An 18,679-nucleotide genomic window follows, 5' to 3' on the forward strand; every position below is an offset into this window, starting at 1 on the left:
TCCTCCGACTCTCGAGCCCGTGCTCTTGCCACTAGGTCGTAATTCTGTGTTGTACTCTCCCGAGCGCTTAGTACGGTGCTCAGTATATAGTAAGCGCTTAATAAATATCACTGACTGATTGATTGATGGGTTGATTTGCCCCTGGCAGTGGGATTGGGTGATCTTGGCGGAGAAGGGAGAATGGAGGCTGTATCGATGAAGCAACGTACCCTGGCGGGAGAAGAGCCCGGGCCCGGGGCTCAGAGGACGTGGGTTCTAATCCCGGCTCTGCCGCTTACCCGCCGCGTGACCTTGGGTAAGTCACTTACCTGCCCCGGGCTGAGTTTCCTCATCAGTTGCAAATAGGGATTCCCCTCCCCGTTTTGTCTCCCGCTTAGACCGCACGCCCCGTGTGGGACAGGGACTGTGTCCGGCCAGATGATGTCATACCCACTCCGGCGCTCAGTGCAGCGCTTGGCACGTGGCGCTTATCAAGCTCCCAACTCTCTGTACGCACTTCAACATTGGCCTTAACTTAGTCATGCAAGGGGGACACCCCCCCGCCCCCGCCACCGTATTTATTGAGCGCTGACTTTGTGCAGAGCACTGTACTAAGCGCCTGGGAGAGTTCAGTATGACGATAAACAGACACATTCCCTGTCCACAACTTCCCGGTTTTTGCTGTACTTGCCGGCCAGGAAAGATAACCAAAGGTGAGCGAAAATAGGGAAACGAAAGGGATCTGTCGGGAAGAGCCCAGCATTTAAGCATTTAAGACTACATTATTACTTTCTTTTGTTCATGTGTGTCTCCTCTGGACTGTAAGCTCTTTGCAGTCAGGGCAAGTGTCTCCTACCCGAGTTGTATTGGACTCTTCCCAAGCGCTCAGTCCAGCGCCCTGCACACAGTAAGCGCTCAATAGATACCACTGTTTGGTTGGTTGATTGAGAGCAAAGCCGCACAGCATTCGAGATTGGACTATTTCTCAGAGATTTCATCGCGAGGACCATTTAGGACGCTTTTAGCTTTTTTTTCCCAACCGGACTGCTCTCAGGGCGAAGGTGGAAAAATGCCCACTTTTGAATGTATCCTATTAGTGAGTCAGGTTGTTACGCTTTCAGCCAAGCTGCATTTGTTTTTTTTTCCTTTCTGGTCTGTCCTCTGCTTTGTGCAGTCAAAATTACAGAAAAGTCGGAACAAGTACCCTGAAAGCTGCCTTTTAAAGGGAGGTCTGGCACCTCTCATTTTATTCAGTGAAAATACCGACCAGCGTTGTGCTTGAAAGGGGAGGTCGGAGACTGTTTCAGAGCCGTTGGGGTTGCTCTTTTAGAAATTAGTTTTATTTAGGTAATTGGGAGAGCGTTGACTTGGATGCCCCGAAGCATCTTTCTGAGCACGCGGGCCTGACTCGAAAGTCACCTCCTGTTTTGGTTCCGTCGCGGGAAAGACGCAAAAGGAGGCGGCTACCTTCCGTCCCTTTCGCCCCCAGTCAGATGTTTTTGCTCAAACAGCCCTGGTTCCAAATTGGCCGGCGGCAGCGAGGCGTCATGACCAGAGCCTGGGCCTGGGAATCACAGCACCGCCTCTTGTGCGCTGTGTGACCTTGGGCAAGTTACTTCACGTCTCTGGGCCTCAGTCACCTCATCTGGAAAATGGGGATCGAGGCTGTGGTCCCCACGTGGGACAGGGACTGTGTCCAACCTGATTTGCTTGTATCCACATAGCAAGTGCTTAACAAAAACCATATTATTATTATTATTATCATCATTATTATTATGATGATGCCTCTCCCACTTTTTCTTTTTCCATGGCAGTCATTAAACTCGCTTGAGGTTTCGGTCATTTAAGCCTGTAGCAATCAGAAAAATATCTTTGTTACCAACACCGCAAGATGGGCATATTTATTGGTCATAAACCTTTTCTGTTTAGGCTGGGAAATGTAACGGAGCAACAGCCGAATGAGTAACGGCAACGATTGCAAAGCTTGGCCGCCCGCTGTGGAAAAAGAGCTGATTATTTTTTGTCGAGGCCATCCGGCTGATTTTAGCCAAATTCCAGCTAACCTAGGAGTCAGAAGGACCTGGGTTTTAGTCCCAGCTCTCCCACATGTCTTCTGTGTGTGGCCTTGGGCAAGTCACCTCACTTCTGGGCCTCAGTTACCTCATCTGTATAATGGAGATAAGAGTATTAGCCCCATGTGTGACAGGGACTGTGTCCAGTCTCATTAACTTGTATTATCCCTAGTGCTTAGAACAGTGCTTGGCACATAGAAAGCACTTAACAAGTATTATTATTATTATTGTTAGTATCAGGGCTATTAGTCAAACCAGGAAAGAGCTCACCAGGTCATTGTTCACCTTTTTTTCAAATACCAGGGGGTTCCAGAGGGATTTGGGGAGCCCCAGGTGGTCCAGTTAGATTTGCTTGTATTTATTCATTCATTCACTTGTATTTATGGAGCGCTTACTGTGTGCAGAGCACTGTAGTAAGTGCTTGGGAAGTACAGTTCAACAACAAATTGTATCTCCCCCCCCACACCCCAGAGCTTAGTACATTGCCTGGCGCATAATAAGCACTTAACAAATACCACAATTATTATTATTATTATTATTGTTATTAATAATTATTATTCATTCATTCAGTCGTATTTATTGAGCACTTACTGTGTGCAGAGCATAGTGCTTAAGTGCTTGGAAAGTATTATTATTTGGATCCATTCATCATTGGTTCCTAGACCCTCCCGACTGTCAGCTCATTATGATCAGGGAACACATCTGCTAATTCCATTCATTCATTCATTCAACCGTATTTATTGAGCGCTTACTGTGTGCAGAGCACATTGTGTCGTCCTCTACCAAGCGCTTAGTCCAGCACCCTGCCCACAGGAAGCGTTCAATAAATGCCATTGCTTGGTAGCGCCAAAGGCGGAGGGTGTTAGCAGATCCCCGCCTAACGATTAGTATAATAATTGTAGTATTTGTTAAGAGCTTACTATGTGACAGGCACTATACTGAGCTCCGGGATGTCCTGCAGGGCAGCCTTCAATCAATATTGTGTGTGTGTATGTGTATGTGGCGTGTTTTAATGGTTTGTGGGCTAGCTAAAGGACTAGATTCTTCCGTGTCTGCAGGGTGAGGGCAGGTAAGTTATTTTCTTGCTGTTTGCTCCTAAAAGAATAGGATGTAAATGTGGCCCCCGCCGATCGAAACGCATTGAAACCACCTTCTCTGTCTGAACGCCCGAGACGCATCCGCCCATTGTTTTGCTTTTTCATTTGCCACCATAGGCAGACCTGGAAGGAGACCGTCTGGTGGGTTTATTTGGCTTAATTTCTCAGGAGTCCTCCTCAGCGGGCCCCAAACCTAGTTTACGCGATGACCGTTCGCCCTGGGGCGGTGGTCCGGGCCCTGTCCCCCTCCCTCCACCCACGCCAGTCAATCAATCGACGGTGTGTATTGAAAGCTTACTCTGGACAGAGCTGTGTTTTACACGCTTGGGAGAGCACAGTACACCGGAGTTAGCAGACATGTTCCCTGCCCAGAGCGAGCTTGCAGTCTAGTGGGAAAAAGAAGGCATTCGCTTCTCTGTGCTCTGATGCCACATGGATCTGTCATCGCCACTTGCCATCTGGCTGACAGATTATTCATTTTAAATCTTGCACCTAAGTGACTCGTTGAGTGCAGGTTTCAGAGTTCAAAGAAAAAAGATTTTTGGCCCAATAGAACTGTAACTCATCTGATAAGCATCTAAATGATTTAAGAATGTCCCACTTCATCGAGTTTACGCGACAACGAAACGCGTGCCCGGTTACGAGTTCCGTGCAACTTCGTCATCCAGAAATTACTGCACGTCAAATCGAAATCATAACTGTGAGGGCTTCTGGGTGCCTCCGTAACTGAATTGACAGTGTGTGACTGTTTGAAAGAGCGATTTGTGTAAGGCAGCGGGCGCTTGTTATTCAAGCCCAGGACCTTCTCGAGATGGAAAAGTCTTGTATTATAGGTAACTATTTGGATTTCCACCCACTCTTCACAACCCAAAATACAAAGACGGGGGAAGGAGGGAACAAAACCTTAGATAGCCTGTCAGGAAACTGGGTGACAGAAAGGGAGCTACAAACAATGAACTCCAGGACCTCCGTTGAACTGTCAGTACCAACATGGCCCAATCCCCTACAATTAAAAGCCAGCTTTCCTCGGAGAGGGATTTCTTGACAAAAGTCTTTCTCACAAAACTCTCCACCGATCACTGATTTTTCTTACCAGTCTTCACGGGACGCCCAAGGGCTGCTCGTTTTCCATTCTCATCTTCCAATAGTAGTTTCTCCCTCTCCACAAAGAACATTGGCAGCCTGGTGCTAGCCCGTTGTTGGGCAGGGATTGTCTCTATCTGTTGCTGAATTGTACTTTCCAAGCGCGTAGTACAGTGCTCTGCACGTGGTAAGCGCTCAATGAATACGATTGAATGAATGGTGTGGGTAATGCTAGAGTACTTTCTACCACATTTTTGCCACTCCATGGTTAAACACCCACTCTTTCCGCCCTTTCATTCGTTCAGTCAGTCAGTCGTATTTATCGAGCACTTACCGTGTGCAGTGCACTGTCCTAAGCTCTTGGGAGAGGACCAAACAACCATAAACAGACACATTCTCTGCCCACAACAAGCTCCCATTACAAATATGATGATGATTAAGACCGTGAGCCCCATGTGGGACAGGGATTGCCTCTAACCCGATCAGCTTATGTCTACTCGAGCGTTTAGTACAGTGCCTGGTACAGAGTGAGCACTTAACAAATACCATTAAAATTAAAAAGAAAAAACCCAAAACCACTTTATCTGCTCAGTGTAGGTCCGAACAGAGCTAGGTGTGTGGCATAGTGGATAGAGCACGGGCCTGGGAATCAGAAGGTCGTGAGTCTTAATCCCAGCTCTGCCACTTGTCTGCTGTGTGACCTTGGGCAAGTCACTTCACTTCTCTGGGCCTCAGTTACCTCATCTGGAAAATGGGGATTATTATTATTATTACCCTGTGCAGAGCACTGTGCAGAGCCCGGTGGAAGCACCTGTTTCCTCTCCCTGTCCATCCTCGTCGGAGTAGGACCGCGGAAACCGTGGACCCCATCTTCCACCTGGTAACTCAGTCAGTCAGTGGTATTTAGCCCGTTGTTGGGTAGGGACTATCTCTATCTGTTGCCAAATTGTACTTTCCAAGCGCTTAGTACAGTGCCCTGCACACAGTAAGCGCTCAGTAAATACGATTGGATGAATGAATGAATGAATTGAGCGCTGACTGCATGCAGAGCACTGTAGTAAGCACTTGGGAGAGCCCGGTACAACAGTAGTGTTTGGCACAGAGTGAGTTTAGCAAAGTCCACAGTTATTATTCCAGAACCCCACTGTGGGCAGGGAATATGCCTGTTTATTGTTTCAATGTACTCGCCCAAGCACGTAGTACAGTGCCGTGCACACAGTAAGCGCTTAATAAATACAACTGACTGACTGACTCAGTGAAATAGTCGCAGTTCCCTCAGCCTTTCCTGATCTCCAAACTTTTAGCCCTTCCTTTTCTTGACCCGCTCCCAAGTTCTCAGGCGAAGATTTGAAATATCCGGCAGGTTCAGTTCAGCGTTCTTCCCACCCGAGGGAGGTAAACTGACTCCTGGGAGGAGGTTGCGTTTGAGGGCCTTTCAGATAAAGATAATGAAAACAGAATCCCAGTCACACTGTGGGGTCAAGAAGCCTTTTTTTTTTTCTTTTTCTAAAGATGGACGATCCCTGCTCAGAGTTTTGGTACCCGGTCCAAACGGCCGAGGGAAAAGACTATCCATTCAGAGGATGCGTCTGTCACCGAAGCGGTGACCTCAGAGTATTAACGTGTTTGAATCCAGTCCACGCGGGTGGGTGGATCGAAATAATTATTAGTTATGGATGGCTTTGGTCGCTTTGGACGAGGGGCTTCTTTCTCTCCTAAACGGATCACATTCTAAAATCCCCTTTTGTTTTCGGGGTATTCATTTTATTCAGGGTTAAGCAAAACCAAATGACAAGCCATTGAATTGATGGAGTGGCAAGAACCCACTTGATTAACCTTTTAACCTTGGGATTTGCACCTGGATTTCTCTTTCCATCAAGAATCAACTATTCACTGGAAGTTTATTGAGCTAGAAATTGAGATATGGGCACTTCCCCGAATTAAAACCCTGCCTCGAGCGTTTTTATGCCCTGGGTCAAACATCTTCTCTTATAATTTAAGGAAGGGAAGGGAAAAACCAGTGAAATAAACAGGTAGAAAAAGCCAATAGCCCTTCTTGCCCCCCCCCCCCCCGCCTTTTTTTTGTACCATCTTACTAGGTTTAATGACAGTCTAATTTTAAGACAGCTCATCAATTGCTTCTAGGAACCATCTAGCACCAATAAATTGAAATGCACCCCAGTTGACCTGGGCTTTATTAATTCGACACACCTTAAAATGTAATTACCTTGTATTTCCAAGTGTGTCAATTTTGCCAGCTCCACGCCGAACGGATTTAGTCATGTATTTTTCGTAACGAATTGCAGAACACTCTTGATTTAGTTGGCGCCAATTCACCAGTTCCAACAGCCTGTGGCATATTTCACTTTCCCAGTGGTTGTATCCCATTAAGTCTCTGTCTGTCTCTGGTCACTTGAATGTCACTACCTCAGCTGTTTCTTTGGAACAGCTTTAAAAGAGAAGCGGCATGGCTTAGTGGCAAGACTGAGCTTGGAAGTCAGAAGACGTGGGTTCTAATCCCGGCTCCGCCACTTGTCTGCTGTGTGACCCTGGGCAAGTCACTTCACTTCCTTGTGCCTCAGTTCCCTCATCTCTAAAATGGGGATGAAGACTGTGAGCCCCACGTGGGGCAACCTGATTACCCTGTATCTACCTCAGCGCTTAGAACAGTGCATGGCAAATAGTAAGCGCCTAACAAATACCATCATTATTATTGTTATTTGAAGCCCTGCCCATTAGCTTGAAATGCAGTCTGGCAGGTCATTGATTGTAGGAGAATTTGGGCCTTTATGGAGAAGTGAAACAGAAATAAGGCAAAGCCAGCAAATAAATTGCATTCCATGGTGTGGGGAATTAGGGGATTGTAGGTAAGGGGTGAAGGTGGTAATACTGCCGAACCCCAGAGCCTTACCATAAATTTTATAATTTTGTAACCATAAAATTCATAACTCATTTCCACATGCATAGTCCAGTCTCTCCCATGCAAATAATTATTCTCTTTCAAATGAACCAGTGTGTTTTCTGGCTTGCTGGGATGCGAGGGAGGAAGACAACAGTTCTTTCGGAATGGTAACTGAGGAGACTGATGTGCTCTGTGTGTGTGTGTGTGTGTGTGTGTGTGTGTGTGTGTGTGTGTGTGTTGTGTGTGTGTGCGTGTATACATGCATGCACACTCCTTGTTGTTCTTGACCGATTATAGGTGTCTTCAGGGTGCTCGTAATAATAATAATAATGATGATAATGGTTCTTGTTTAGCCCTTGCTATGTTCTAAGCACTGGGGTAGATGCAAGTTAATCACATCAGACCCAAACCCTGTCCCACCTGGGGCTAATCCCCATTTTACAGATGAGGTAACTGAGGCCCAGAGGAGGGAAGCGACTTGCCCGAGGTTACACAGCAGATGTGTGGCAGAGCCGAGATTAGAACCCAAGTCCTCCCGGCTCCCAGGCCCAGGCTCTGACCATTAAAACACACTGCTTTCTTGCATTGTCAATGGTATTTGAGCGCTTACCGTGGGCCGAGCACTGTGTTAAGCGATTGGGAGAGTTTGGTAGACACGTTCCCCGCCCACAATGAGCTTATTACCTAGAGGGGAACACAGGCATTAATAGAAATGAATAATTTATCATAGACAATTTATAGATACATACATAGTAATGATGATAAGAGAATAATAAGAGAAGCAGCGTGGCTCAGTAGAAAGAGCCCGGGCTTTGGAGTCAGAGGTTATGGGTTCAAATCCCGGCTCCGCCACTTGTCAGCTGTGTGACTTTGGGCAAGTCACTTAACTTCTCTGGGCTTCAGTGACCTCATCTGTAAAATGGGGATGAAGACTGTGAGCCCCATGTGGGACAACCTAATCACCTTGTAACCTCCCCTGCGCTTAAAACAGTGCTTTGCACATAGTAAGCGCTTAGTAAATTAAAACAGCATAGTAAGCGCTTAATAAATACCATCATTCTTCTTATTATTATTATGGTACATGCTAAGCCCTTACTATGTAAGCATTGGGGTAGATACAAGCTATTATTAAAAACTTTTCAAAATTTACTTTTATCATTAAAAACCGCTGCTCTTCCCCTGCCAACCAGAAGGCCCGTCAACTTTTGGGTCCAGGGTGGTCAGAGACCACCAACCAGCACTTGGCTGTATTTTGCTGTACTTGTCAAAGCGGGGTAGGATTTTGCAGGGAGGGTGGTAATATGTGTTTTGTTTTTTATTTTAACCAAGGCACCATAATTGGCATTTCCCTCACCGAGGGTTTAAACTTTCCTAGCCAATCGGCGGGCCGACGGAGCCTCCCTCCAGTTGCCAGCTGTGCCCGTTGCCATGGGGACGCAGTAGGGACCGTGGGCCGATGGGCGTTCTGAGGACCACACCTGGCTTATTTGCATTCAATTTAAGTTGGGGAAATTCTAAAGAAGAAAAGGAGAGGGTAGATTAGGCGGCGGGCAGCTCGAAAGGGCCCGTCATTTTGGAAACGGTCTCACGGGCCGAGGGAGACGGGGTGGGTGGGCGGGTTTCTGTGGGCCATCAGGGCTCCATCCCAGGTGTTCCGGGATGGGGGTTGGTGACTCTCAGCCCCGAGATGCCGTGGTGGCCACTCGGGCCGGCCGCAGGCCCTCGTCGCCGCTTGGAAAACCGTCATTTCCATCTCCTGCCTTTCTAAAGGCTTAAAGAAGCATTAAGGAGGTTTAAAGAACCCCCTTTTTGCCGAGGGCTTAAAGAAGGAGCATCCAAATAGAATTTTATTTCTTAAAAGGGGTGGCGGTGAAACATTTTCTAGGGTGTAATATTAAAATCCTTTGAAAGGGTTTTGAACTCACCAGAGGAAAGGTGGCGAGCGATTTTCCTTTTATGGTGTGGCTTCTATCTAACCTTTTGCTTTTTATGGTACTTGTGAAGTGCTTACTATGTCCCAAGCATTGTTTGCTGGGGTACACAGAAGTTGATCCAATTGGACACAGTCCCTGTCCCACATAATAATAATAATAATAATGATGGTATTTGTTAAGCGCTTACTGTGTGCAAAGCACTGTTCTAAGCACTGGGGGGATACAAGGTGATCAGGTTGTCCCATGTGGGGCTCACAGTCTTAATCCCCATTTTACAGATGAGGTAACTGAGGCCCAGAGAAGTGAAGTGACTTCCCTAAGGTCACACAGTAGACAGGTGGCGGAGCCAGGTCCTTCTGGCTCCCACACTCCCTAACCTTCCCTAACCTTGGCCCCACTGCCCCATTTTCCCCTTAGGAACTGAAGCCGTGGCTCAACATTGCTTAGTGATTAGAACCCGGGCCTGGGATTCGGAAGGTCGCGGGTTCTAGTCCTGCTCTGCCCCGCCCCGCCCCTTGTCTGCTGGATGACCTCAGTTAAGCAAGTCACTTCACTTCTCTGGGCCTCAGATAGGTAAAATGGGGATTCCGATTGTGAGCCCCATGCGGGACAGGGACTTTGTCCAACCTGATTAACTTGGACAGGGACATTGTCCAACCTGATTAGCTTGGATCTACCCCAGCGCTTAGAACAGTGTCTGGCACATGGTAAACGCTTAACAAACACCACAGTGATTATCATTATTTTTTCACCGACCCTTCTCCTTTTGGGACAGAGAGACGCGGGACGCCAAAGTGGAGAAAAGAGAAGCCGAGGAAGGGAAACAGTTTTAGCTTAGTCTGATAGCCTCATTTGGGGCAGGGACTGTGCATCTGATCTGCTTACCTTGTATTTGGCATCTATAATAATAATAATAATAATGGCATTTATTAAGTGCTTACTATGTGCCAAGCACCGTTCTAAGCACTGGGTGGGGGGGCCTCACAGTCTTAATCCCCATTTTACAGATGAGGTAACTGAGGCCCAGATAAGTTAAGTGACTTACCCAAAGTCACACAGCTGACAAATGGCTGTCGGGATTTGAACCCATGACCTCTGACTCCAAAGCCTGCACTCTTTCCACTGAGCCACCCTGCTTCTCTAAAACTCTTCTATTAAAAGCTTACAAATCCAACTATTATTATGATGATGATTATGATGACAACTCTGAAGTCACCCTGCGTCAGAAAGCAAATGGGAGAGGGGAACACCGATTTCTCCTAAGGATCGTTTATCGAAGTACCATTTCAAGTTCATTCTGTTAGCTGAGATTTCACATTTTTCCCCCCGTATGAGTCTGCATATTGATCACCCAACCTCACAGTAGCTCAGCGTTATATGTTGCCTGACTCATCTCTTCAGCAAAAGGCACCTGCAGTTTAGAGTGGTTAATTGGACTTGTTAGTCCTTAGAAGAGGGCCTGGCACATAGTAAGTGCTTAACAAATACCATAATTATTAATTCTATTAAGAGTGTCAGGCAGTAAGGCATTTGACTGGATTTTGCATTACTGTGAAAGAGACTTAGAGCCTCACTCTGGACAGTTGCAATTATTTAATCAGTCAGTCATTGGTATAGAGCCTTCACTGTGTGTAGAGCACTGTGCTAAGCCCTTGGGGGAGAATAATAGAACAGAGTTGGTGGACAAGTTCCCTGCCCACAACGAGCTTTCAGTCTAATATACATTAAATAAGTTGTTATAAAGTAGCTCCTGCTGTCTAGGTAGGGTTGAGTGTCCATAGAAATTTGCAGTTCTAAGAAAGTTTGGTAGAAATTTAGTGAATGGTGGTGGTTTTCGTTCCTCAAGCAGCTTGGCCTAATGGGTAGAGTCCAGGCCTGGGTGTCAGAAGTACCTGGGTTCGAATCGATTTTTCTTTTCAGCTCCGATTCTGAGCCCCTTGAGGGCAGGGGTGGTGTCTCTTACTTCTTCTGGTGATTTCCCCAAGTACCTGCATCATAAAACGTCCAGTACGTAGGCCAGCAGTCTATACCGTTGACAGCAATGACAGTAACGATGATGATGATCCCAGGTAGCGGGGCTGGCTTGCGATACAGAACCAGGCCAAGAGCGAAGCCGACCACTTGGCGCGGTTATTAATCATGGAGCCGGGAAGCCCAAACTGTATGTGTTTGTGAAGGTCACGCCTGTCAAACTGAAATGCCTCGTGGTAGAACTTTCCCACCGCGTGTAGGAAATGACATTTTACTGCGCTGGGAAAGCGCGATCATGGATTTCTGAGCCTCGTGCTTCGGCAAACCTCTGTTGTTTTTGAGGTGTGCTCTATCTCCTCGGAAAAAGGAGACTTGGGGGCCAAGAAGTCCAGAAAACGACAGAATTCAGATGTTTTTTCCCCGAGAGGTGGGCTTTTTCACCATAACGTCAGGCTCGTTGCGGGCAGGGAACGTATCTGGCAGATCTGTTGTATTGGACCCTCCCAAGCACTCAGTACAGTGCTTGGCACCCAGTAAGCGCTCAATAAATACCATTGACAATGGCGATGATGATAAAGTGTGTGGTAATGGAAAGCGAGGTGCCCGTAGCCATAGTTTATTTTAACGACCATCTCTCCCTGTGGACTAGAAGCTCCTGGCAGGCAGGGAATGTGCCTACCGAATCGTTTACGTCGTTCTCTTCCAAGCGCTCCGTACAGGGCTCCACTCACAGGAAGTGCTCAGTACGTACCATCGATCGACTGATTCGATTGCTTATTCTGTGCCGAGGACCAGGTCAAGAAGGTCATCAGGTTGCCACCATGCCACGCTTTGCCGCACGAGCCTCCTCATGTCTGCCCATTAAAAGTGGGCACTGCACCCCCCTTCCCTTGCGGTCGATCAACAGGACAGGACCTCTAGATTGCAAGCTTGTTGTGGGCAGGAAATGTCTGTTGATTGTTTTGTGGGACTCTCCCCAAGCGCTTAATACAGTGCTCTGCATTCATTCATTCATTCATTCAGTCGTGTTTATTAAGCGATTACTGTGTGCAGAGCACTGGACTAAGCTCTTGGGAAGTCCAAGTCGGCAGCATATAGAGACGGTCCCTACCCAACAACGGGCTCACAGTCTAGAAGGGGGAGACAGACAACATAACAAAACATGTGGACAGTTGTCAAGTCATCAGAACAAATAGAATTAAAGCTAAATGCACATCATTAACAAAATAAATTGAATAGTAAATATGTACGAGTAAGCGCTCAATAAATGTGGTTGCCTGACTGACTGACCTGAGTAAGCCACCCCTGTGCCCACCATGGGTGAGGAGCTAATGAATTCCTGATCTCTCGCAATCCATCAGCGATATTTATTGAGGGCTTATTGGGTGCAAAGCACTGTGCTAGGCGCTTGGGAGGGTACTACAGAGAAGCAGCGTGGCCTAGCAAAAAGAGCAAGGGGCCCGGGAGTTGGAAGACCTGGGTTCTAATCCTGGAGCTGTCAGCTGCTTGCCGCGTGGCCGCGGGCAAGTCACTTCACTTCCCTGGACTTCGGTTTCCTTGGCCGTCAAATAATAATAATAATGGTGGCATTTATTAAGCACTTACTATGTGCAAAGCACTGTTCTAAGCGCTGGGAAGGTTACAAGGTGATCAGGTTGTCCCCCGGGGGGCTCACAGTCTTCACCCCCGTTTTACAGATGAGGTAACTGAGGCACAGAGAAGTGAAGCGACTTGCCCAAAGTCACACAGCTGACAATTGGCGGAGCCGGGATTTGAACCCATGACCTCTGGCTCCACAGGCTGTATACTCTTTCCAGGTGAGTCACGCTGCTTCTCGAATGGGGATTCAGGAACTGTTCTCCCTCTTATTTAGACCATGAGCCCCAGGCGGGACGCGGACAGTGTCCGACCCAATTTAACTCATCCCTACCCAGAGTTCACAGACACATTCCCCGTCCCCAAGGAGAGAAGCGGCACGTTGTAGCGGAGAGAGCCCTGGCCCGGCCATCAGAAGGCTCCCAGCTCCGCCACTGGCATGCTGCGTGACCTTGGGTGAGTCACTTCAGTTCTCCGGGCCTCAGTTCCCTCAGCTGTAAAGCGGGGATTAAAACCGTGAGCGCCATGTGCGGTTGTCATTAGGGGGGCCGTCGACTCCATCCCGATGATTTCTTTTTTAAAAATGGGCCCGCCCCGTTTTCCCATCGCCCGCATCACCCCTCTGATTTTAAGCGGGCTTCTCTCATGGCAGTCCAGTGCTCTGCACACAGTAAGTGCTCAATAAATCCGAGTGAATGAATGAATGGCACTAACGTTCGGCGAGCTCCAACCAGACAGGCGAAAAGGACCATCTCGACGGCCCTGTGCTTTCCGTCTCCCTGGCTGATTGTTTCTGGGGGATTATTTGGATGGGGTAGAGAGCCCTTTGCAAATCCCCTTTCTCCGCCAAGTCACCATTGCCAGCAGGAATAAGATAAAAGGTTGCTTAAGTCCATCGAGTCGCCCCCAATTTGTCCGCGTCACCGCGGCGGCATCTGAACCGTACTCCGTCTCTCCCCCGTCCCTAGTCCGGGCGGAGGAGCCAGGCCACCTTATTCCATCCCCCTAATCGTTCCGCAGGCACTGGGGAGATCATTTTATTTGCCAATTAATATGCAAACGAGCCGATAAATATTTATACCGCCGTTGAAATTATGCAGGGAGCGCTTTTGGGGTGCCCGGCAAATGAATCGTTCCCCGGACTTCAAAGCACTGGCTGCTGTGCTAACGAGGGGAGATTTGCATAAGGCCCTAATCAGGCGCATACTGATTAAGCTTCATTATGGAAACTGCCAGCTGCAATCTTTGTTTCTATTTTATTACCAAAAGGGGAACTTTTCACGCTTTAGTTGCCTTGACGATGTCAGCCCCAGCCCGTCGGAGAGACTAAAACTCCACGGAGCAACTGAAGTTTCTTTTATTCAGTTGAAGATTGCTATGGTGTAACCGAAGTTGAATTTCGCTTCTCTCCCCGACCCCCGCTTTCCCCTCACCCCCTTTCCCCTCCCCCCTCCCACCCCCATCCCTTTCTGGCTCTGCTGTAGAGCGATAACGAAGATTTGTGAGAAATAGTCCCCCCCACCCCGCCACCCCCCAACTCCCCAAAGCCCCGTCGTCTTTCTTCCTTCCCTTTGGATGATCCAACCCGGGAGCGGATCCCACCACCATGCTGGCCTGCGGCGACTACATCCTAGGTGGGTACCGGAGCCGGCCTCTCTCCTCGGAGCGTTAAATATGGAAATAGGGGGGTGCGGATGAAGAGGGGGGTACGGGCAGACGGGAGCTGGAAGAGGCCCGCGCGGCTGATGTACCGTATCGCCTCCCTCCCGACCGAGACCCTCCCTCCACCCCCGTCCCCCCCGTCGCCCCCAGATCTTCTGGTTCAGAGAACCGCCCCCCTCTTTCCTCTCTCTCCCCGCCCGCGTTCAATAAGGATGTTCGATCTTAAATGAGAACCAATGGGGAGGGCCGGGGTGGGGGGTAATATTTTTGCTTTGGAAATAGGCCCGCCGGCCTCTTCGGTCGTCGAAGGTGAAAACTTGACATAGGCTTTTTGTGTTGGGTGGTTTTTGCGGGGTGCCGAGAGCCCCACATCCACTCCGAAACAGGGCGTCAGCTATATCGGACTGCGTTTGCATATAGGTAGGAACGAGTGTACCTAATTATATATAGATCCGTATATATGTAATATCTACATTCATATCGTAAGAGCGGGTGTGTGTTAGACCCACTGTGAAGTGGTCCCCGGATCTAACCCTGAATCTTAGAGTCTTAAAGCGAGGTGGAGCCCTCAGGGTGAATTGTTGCCATTGCCGTCACTGCTCAGCGCCAACTTTGATGCCGGAGACGCCAGTAGCCGCTTGTCAGTCGGTGCCAAGATAATAATAATAATAATAATGGCATTTGTTAAGTGCTTGCTATGTGCAAAGCACTGTTCTAAGCGCTGGCGGGGGGATACAAGGTAATCAGGTTGTCCCACGTGGGGTTCACAGTCTTCATCCTCATTTTATAGATGAGGTAACTGAGGCACGGAGAAGATCTGCCTCCGTGATAGGCGGCGGGTTAAATCACTCCCCCCGCAGCTTGCAAATGGCTCCTCGGATCTGTAGGTGTCTCTTTTCAGGCACTGGTTTGGTTCCAGTGGGGCGTTTGAGTTCTACTCAGGACTGTTTGACCATCCATCCACGCTAAGGCCGTTTCCATGTTTTACGGGAGGCGACATTCAGCCCGTTGACTTTCAGACTCAGAATGACTTTGCTCAGGAACGTGAGGCAGCTTTGCCAATTCCCCACTTGGTCACTGACAGAGATGTAGAGGAAATGTGTCTTCAGAGAGGCCAGATTCCAGCTGGGGCATAACAACAACAACAATAATAATAATAATTGTGGCATTTAAGCGCTCACTGTGTGTCAGGCACTGTACTAAGTGCTGGGGTGAATATAAGCAAAATCGGGTTGGACCCTGTCCCACATGAGGTCACAGTCTCAGTCCCCATTTTCCAGATGAGGTAACTGAGGCCCAGAGAAGCCAAGTGACTTACCCAAGGTCACCCAGCTGTCAAGGGGCAGAGCTGGGATTAGAACCTAAGACCTTTCGACTGCCAGGCCTGGGTTCTATCCACTATCTGTGCATTTTTCTTGGCTTCTATTGCTCCTAATAAAATACATTTTGGTCCGTGCTTTAGGCAGTAGCCGTTTATCAGTCTGTCCCTAGCCACCATCCCTTGCCAATGAACCTGCAGTTCCCCCAGAAATGTTAGTGAGGGAGGTTAGTAATGGTATTTCCAAAGCAGAGCACTGTACTAAGCGCTGGGAGGGAATACACCGGTGAGAATTAGACCTGTGGCCTCCAGAAGAAGCGTGGTCTGGTGGTTAGAATCCGGGCCTGACAGTCCCAACTCCGCCACTTGCTTGCTTTGCGAGACCTTGGGGAATTCACTTCGCTTCTTTGGGTCTCAGTTCCCTCATCTGTAAAATGGGGGTTCAGACTGTGAGCCCCATGTGGGACAAGGACCGTGCCCAACCTGATCAGCTTGAGTCTACCCCAGTGCTTAGTATGGTGACTGGCACATAGTAAAGGTTTATCAATCAATCAATCAATAATATTTATTGAGCGCTTACTATGTGCAGAGCACTGTACTAAGCACTTGGGAAGTACAAATTGGCAACATATAGAGACAGTCCCTACCCAACATTGGGCTCACAGTCTAAAAGAGGGAGACAGAGAAAAAAAAACCCAAACATACTAACAAAATAAAATAAATAGAATAGATATGTACAAGTAAAATAAATAAATAAATAGAGTAATAAATATGTACAAACATATATACATATATACAGGTTTAGCAAATACCATTCAAAAAAAAATTAGACATGGGGGTCCCTGTCTGGGGGTAAGGGGGTTCCCATTCTAAATTAGGGCTGTCACCTCGGAGGGTTAGACCCTGTAAGCCCCTGACACCCAAGACCTTGCCCACCCTCTCCCCTGTAATGTGTCTTGCAGTAAGCGAATAATAATACTACTTATTAAGTGCTTGCTATGTGCCAAGCACTGTTCGAAGCGCTGGGGTAGATGAAAGTTAATCAGGTCGGACACAGTCCCTGTCCCACACTCTTATCCCCATTTTACATATGAGGTAAATGAGTCCCAAATAAGTGAAGCGACTCGCCCAAGGTCCCACAGCAGACAAGTGGCAGAGTCTGGATTAGAACCCAGGCCCGAGCTGTTATCCACTAAACCACGCTGCTTACACGTTTGCTCCCCCGGGCATTTTACCCGCTTCCCCTTTTCGTTTTTTCCCGCCTCGGCCGAGGGCCGAGCGGGGCTGGGCCCACCTCTCATTTACCCCCCTCCCTGTGGATCTCTCAACCAGGATGGGGTAGGAGCCGGGGGGTAGGGTGGGGGGTGGGCAAAATCTCCCCCCCTCCCGCCCCTGGACCTCCCAAGGAGCCAGTTGTAGCAGCCCACCTGCTGCTTTCAATCCCGAGAGCTGGCTTCAACGGCCAGGCTTACAGATGGTACGCACAGAGGGGTGTTGGCCCCGGGCTCTGAATAAGATCAGGAAATCTCTCAGGGAGGGGTAAGAGAGGCCATCAAGCCGCCCCAGGAAAACAAAACAGAAACAGAAAAAACACACAGAAGCACCACCAAAATTGCTCAGAGTTGTGTCTGCATCTGACCCAGGCCAAAGCCCCGGGTCTTTTAGACTGTGAGCCCACTGTTGGGTAGGGACTGTCTCTATATGTTGCCAATTTGTACTTCCCAAGCGCTTAGTACAGTGCTCTGCACATAGTAAGCGCTCAATAAATACGATTGATGATGATGACTCCCGTGTAGTAACCCTGTGCTAAGTTCCTGGGAGAGGACAATGCTATAGAGTTGGTAGAGATGATGTCTACCCTTAAGGAGATTACAGTCTAGTTTTAAATCAGCGTCTCTGTGGAAGAAGCCCAGCAAATCAGTGGGTTTTCTAGAGTTGTCTAGCGGAAAGGATCTGGGATTCGGGAAATCTGGTTCCCAGTCCTCAGCTGCTGGCCTGCTGGGTGACTTGGAGGTGCTCATAAGCTCTCTTTGCTCCAGACTCTTCATCTGTAAAACAAGGAGAGTACTAGCCACATTTATACTTAAATGTCGGTCGTGCCCCCAGCCCCAGACTGTAAGCCCACTCTGGGCAGGGAACGTGTCTTCCGACTCTGTTACATCAGACTCCCCCTAACGCTTTGCGCAGTGCTCCGCGTACAGTAAAAGTGTTCAATAAATATCAGGAATGATGAACTCCCTTCCTCACAGGGGTAAGCGTGGCGATTAAATGAGATAAGCGATGCGGAAGAACTTTGGAAAATAAAAGCACTCGACAAATTCAAGAGCAGTACTCTGTGGTCCCCTGGTTCGGGAAACAAGATTATAATAATAATAGTTATTATTATTATGGTACTTGTTAAGTGCTTACTGTGGTCTAAGTGCTGGGGCAGATGCAAGTTAATCAGGTTGGAAACAGTCCCTGTCCCACATGGGGCTCACACTCTTAATCCCCATTTTCCGGGTAAGGTAACTGAGGCCCAGAGAAGTTGAGTGACTGGCCCAACCCATCAGATGGGTGGAGGATCCCGGGATTAGAATCCAGGTCCTTCTGATTTCCAGGCCCGTGTCGTAGCCACTAAGCCACGCTGCTTTTATTCCTACGGATCAAGGCTCGGGGGCGGATTGCCGCGCGCCTTACTGTAGGGATTGCCAACCAAGTGAAGATGCAGCCTTTCAGAATTTGGCCTCAGCCTAATTTGAAGCCAGCCAGAGGTATAGTGTGAGGGGGGAAGAAGCCCAGCGCAGGCGTCAGGAGGCGAGATGGTCCGACTGACTCTGTGGAGCCTCTCGTGCCCCTCTGGCCCTTTCCTGTTTGAGGCTGATTTCGTGGAGGCGAAACCACCTGCTTCTGCTCTGACTGCAAAATGGGGGGCGCTGGGGACGGGACCCCAAGATTTGGGGGCGGCGGGGGCATTGAGATCCAGGCCCGATCTTGATTATTCAAACCATTCGGGGTCCAGATGTCAGTTGCCCCCTCCAGAGTGTGGCAGCTCCTTCCGTCTCTCCTCATGGTTAAATTACCGC

At 48.6% G+C, this 18,679-nt stretch overlaps 1 protein-coding gene across 1 annotated transcript in view; it reads left to right on the forward strand.

Moving 5' to 3' along the window:
• Positions 1-267: 267 nt before the first annotated feature.
• POU2F1 (POU class 2 homeobox 1) overlaps positions 268-18,679 on the forward strand; it is a gene marked incomplete at its 5' end in the record, with an annotated part of 63,191 nt that continues 44,779 nt past the window's right edge. The window contains one exon of the mRNA XM_038757990.1: positions 268-295. Within this exon, the coding sequence (XP_038613918.1) occupies positions 268-295 (28 nt within the window). The remainder of the gene's footprint in view (positions 296-18,679) is intronic.

The sequence above is a fragment of the Tachyglossus aculeatus genome, chromosome 16 (genome assembly GCF_015852505.1).
Source record: "Tachyglossus aculeatus isolate mTacAcu1 chromosome 16, mTacAcu1.pri, whole genome shotgun sequence".
Lineage (NCBI taxonomy): Eukaryota > Metazoa > Chordata > Mammalia > Monotremata > Tachyglossidae > Tachyglossus > Tachyglossus aculeatus.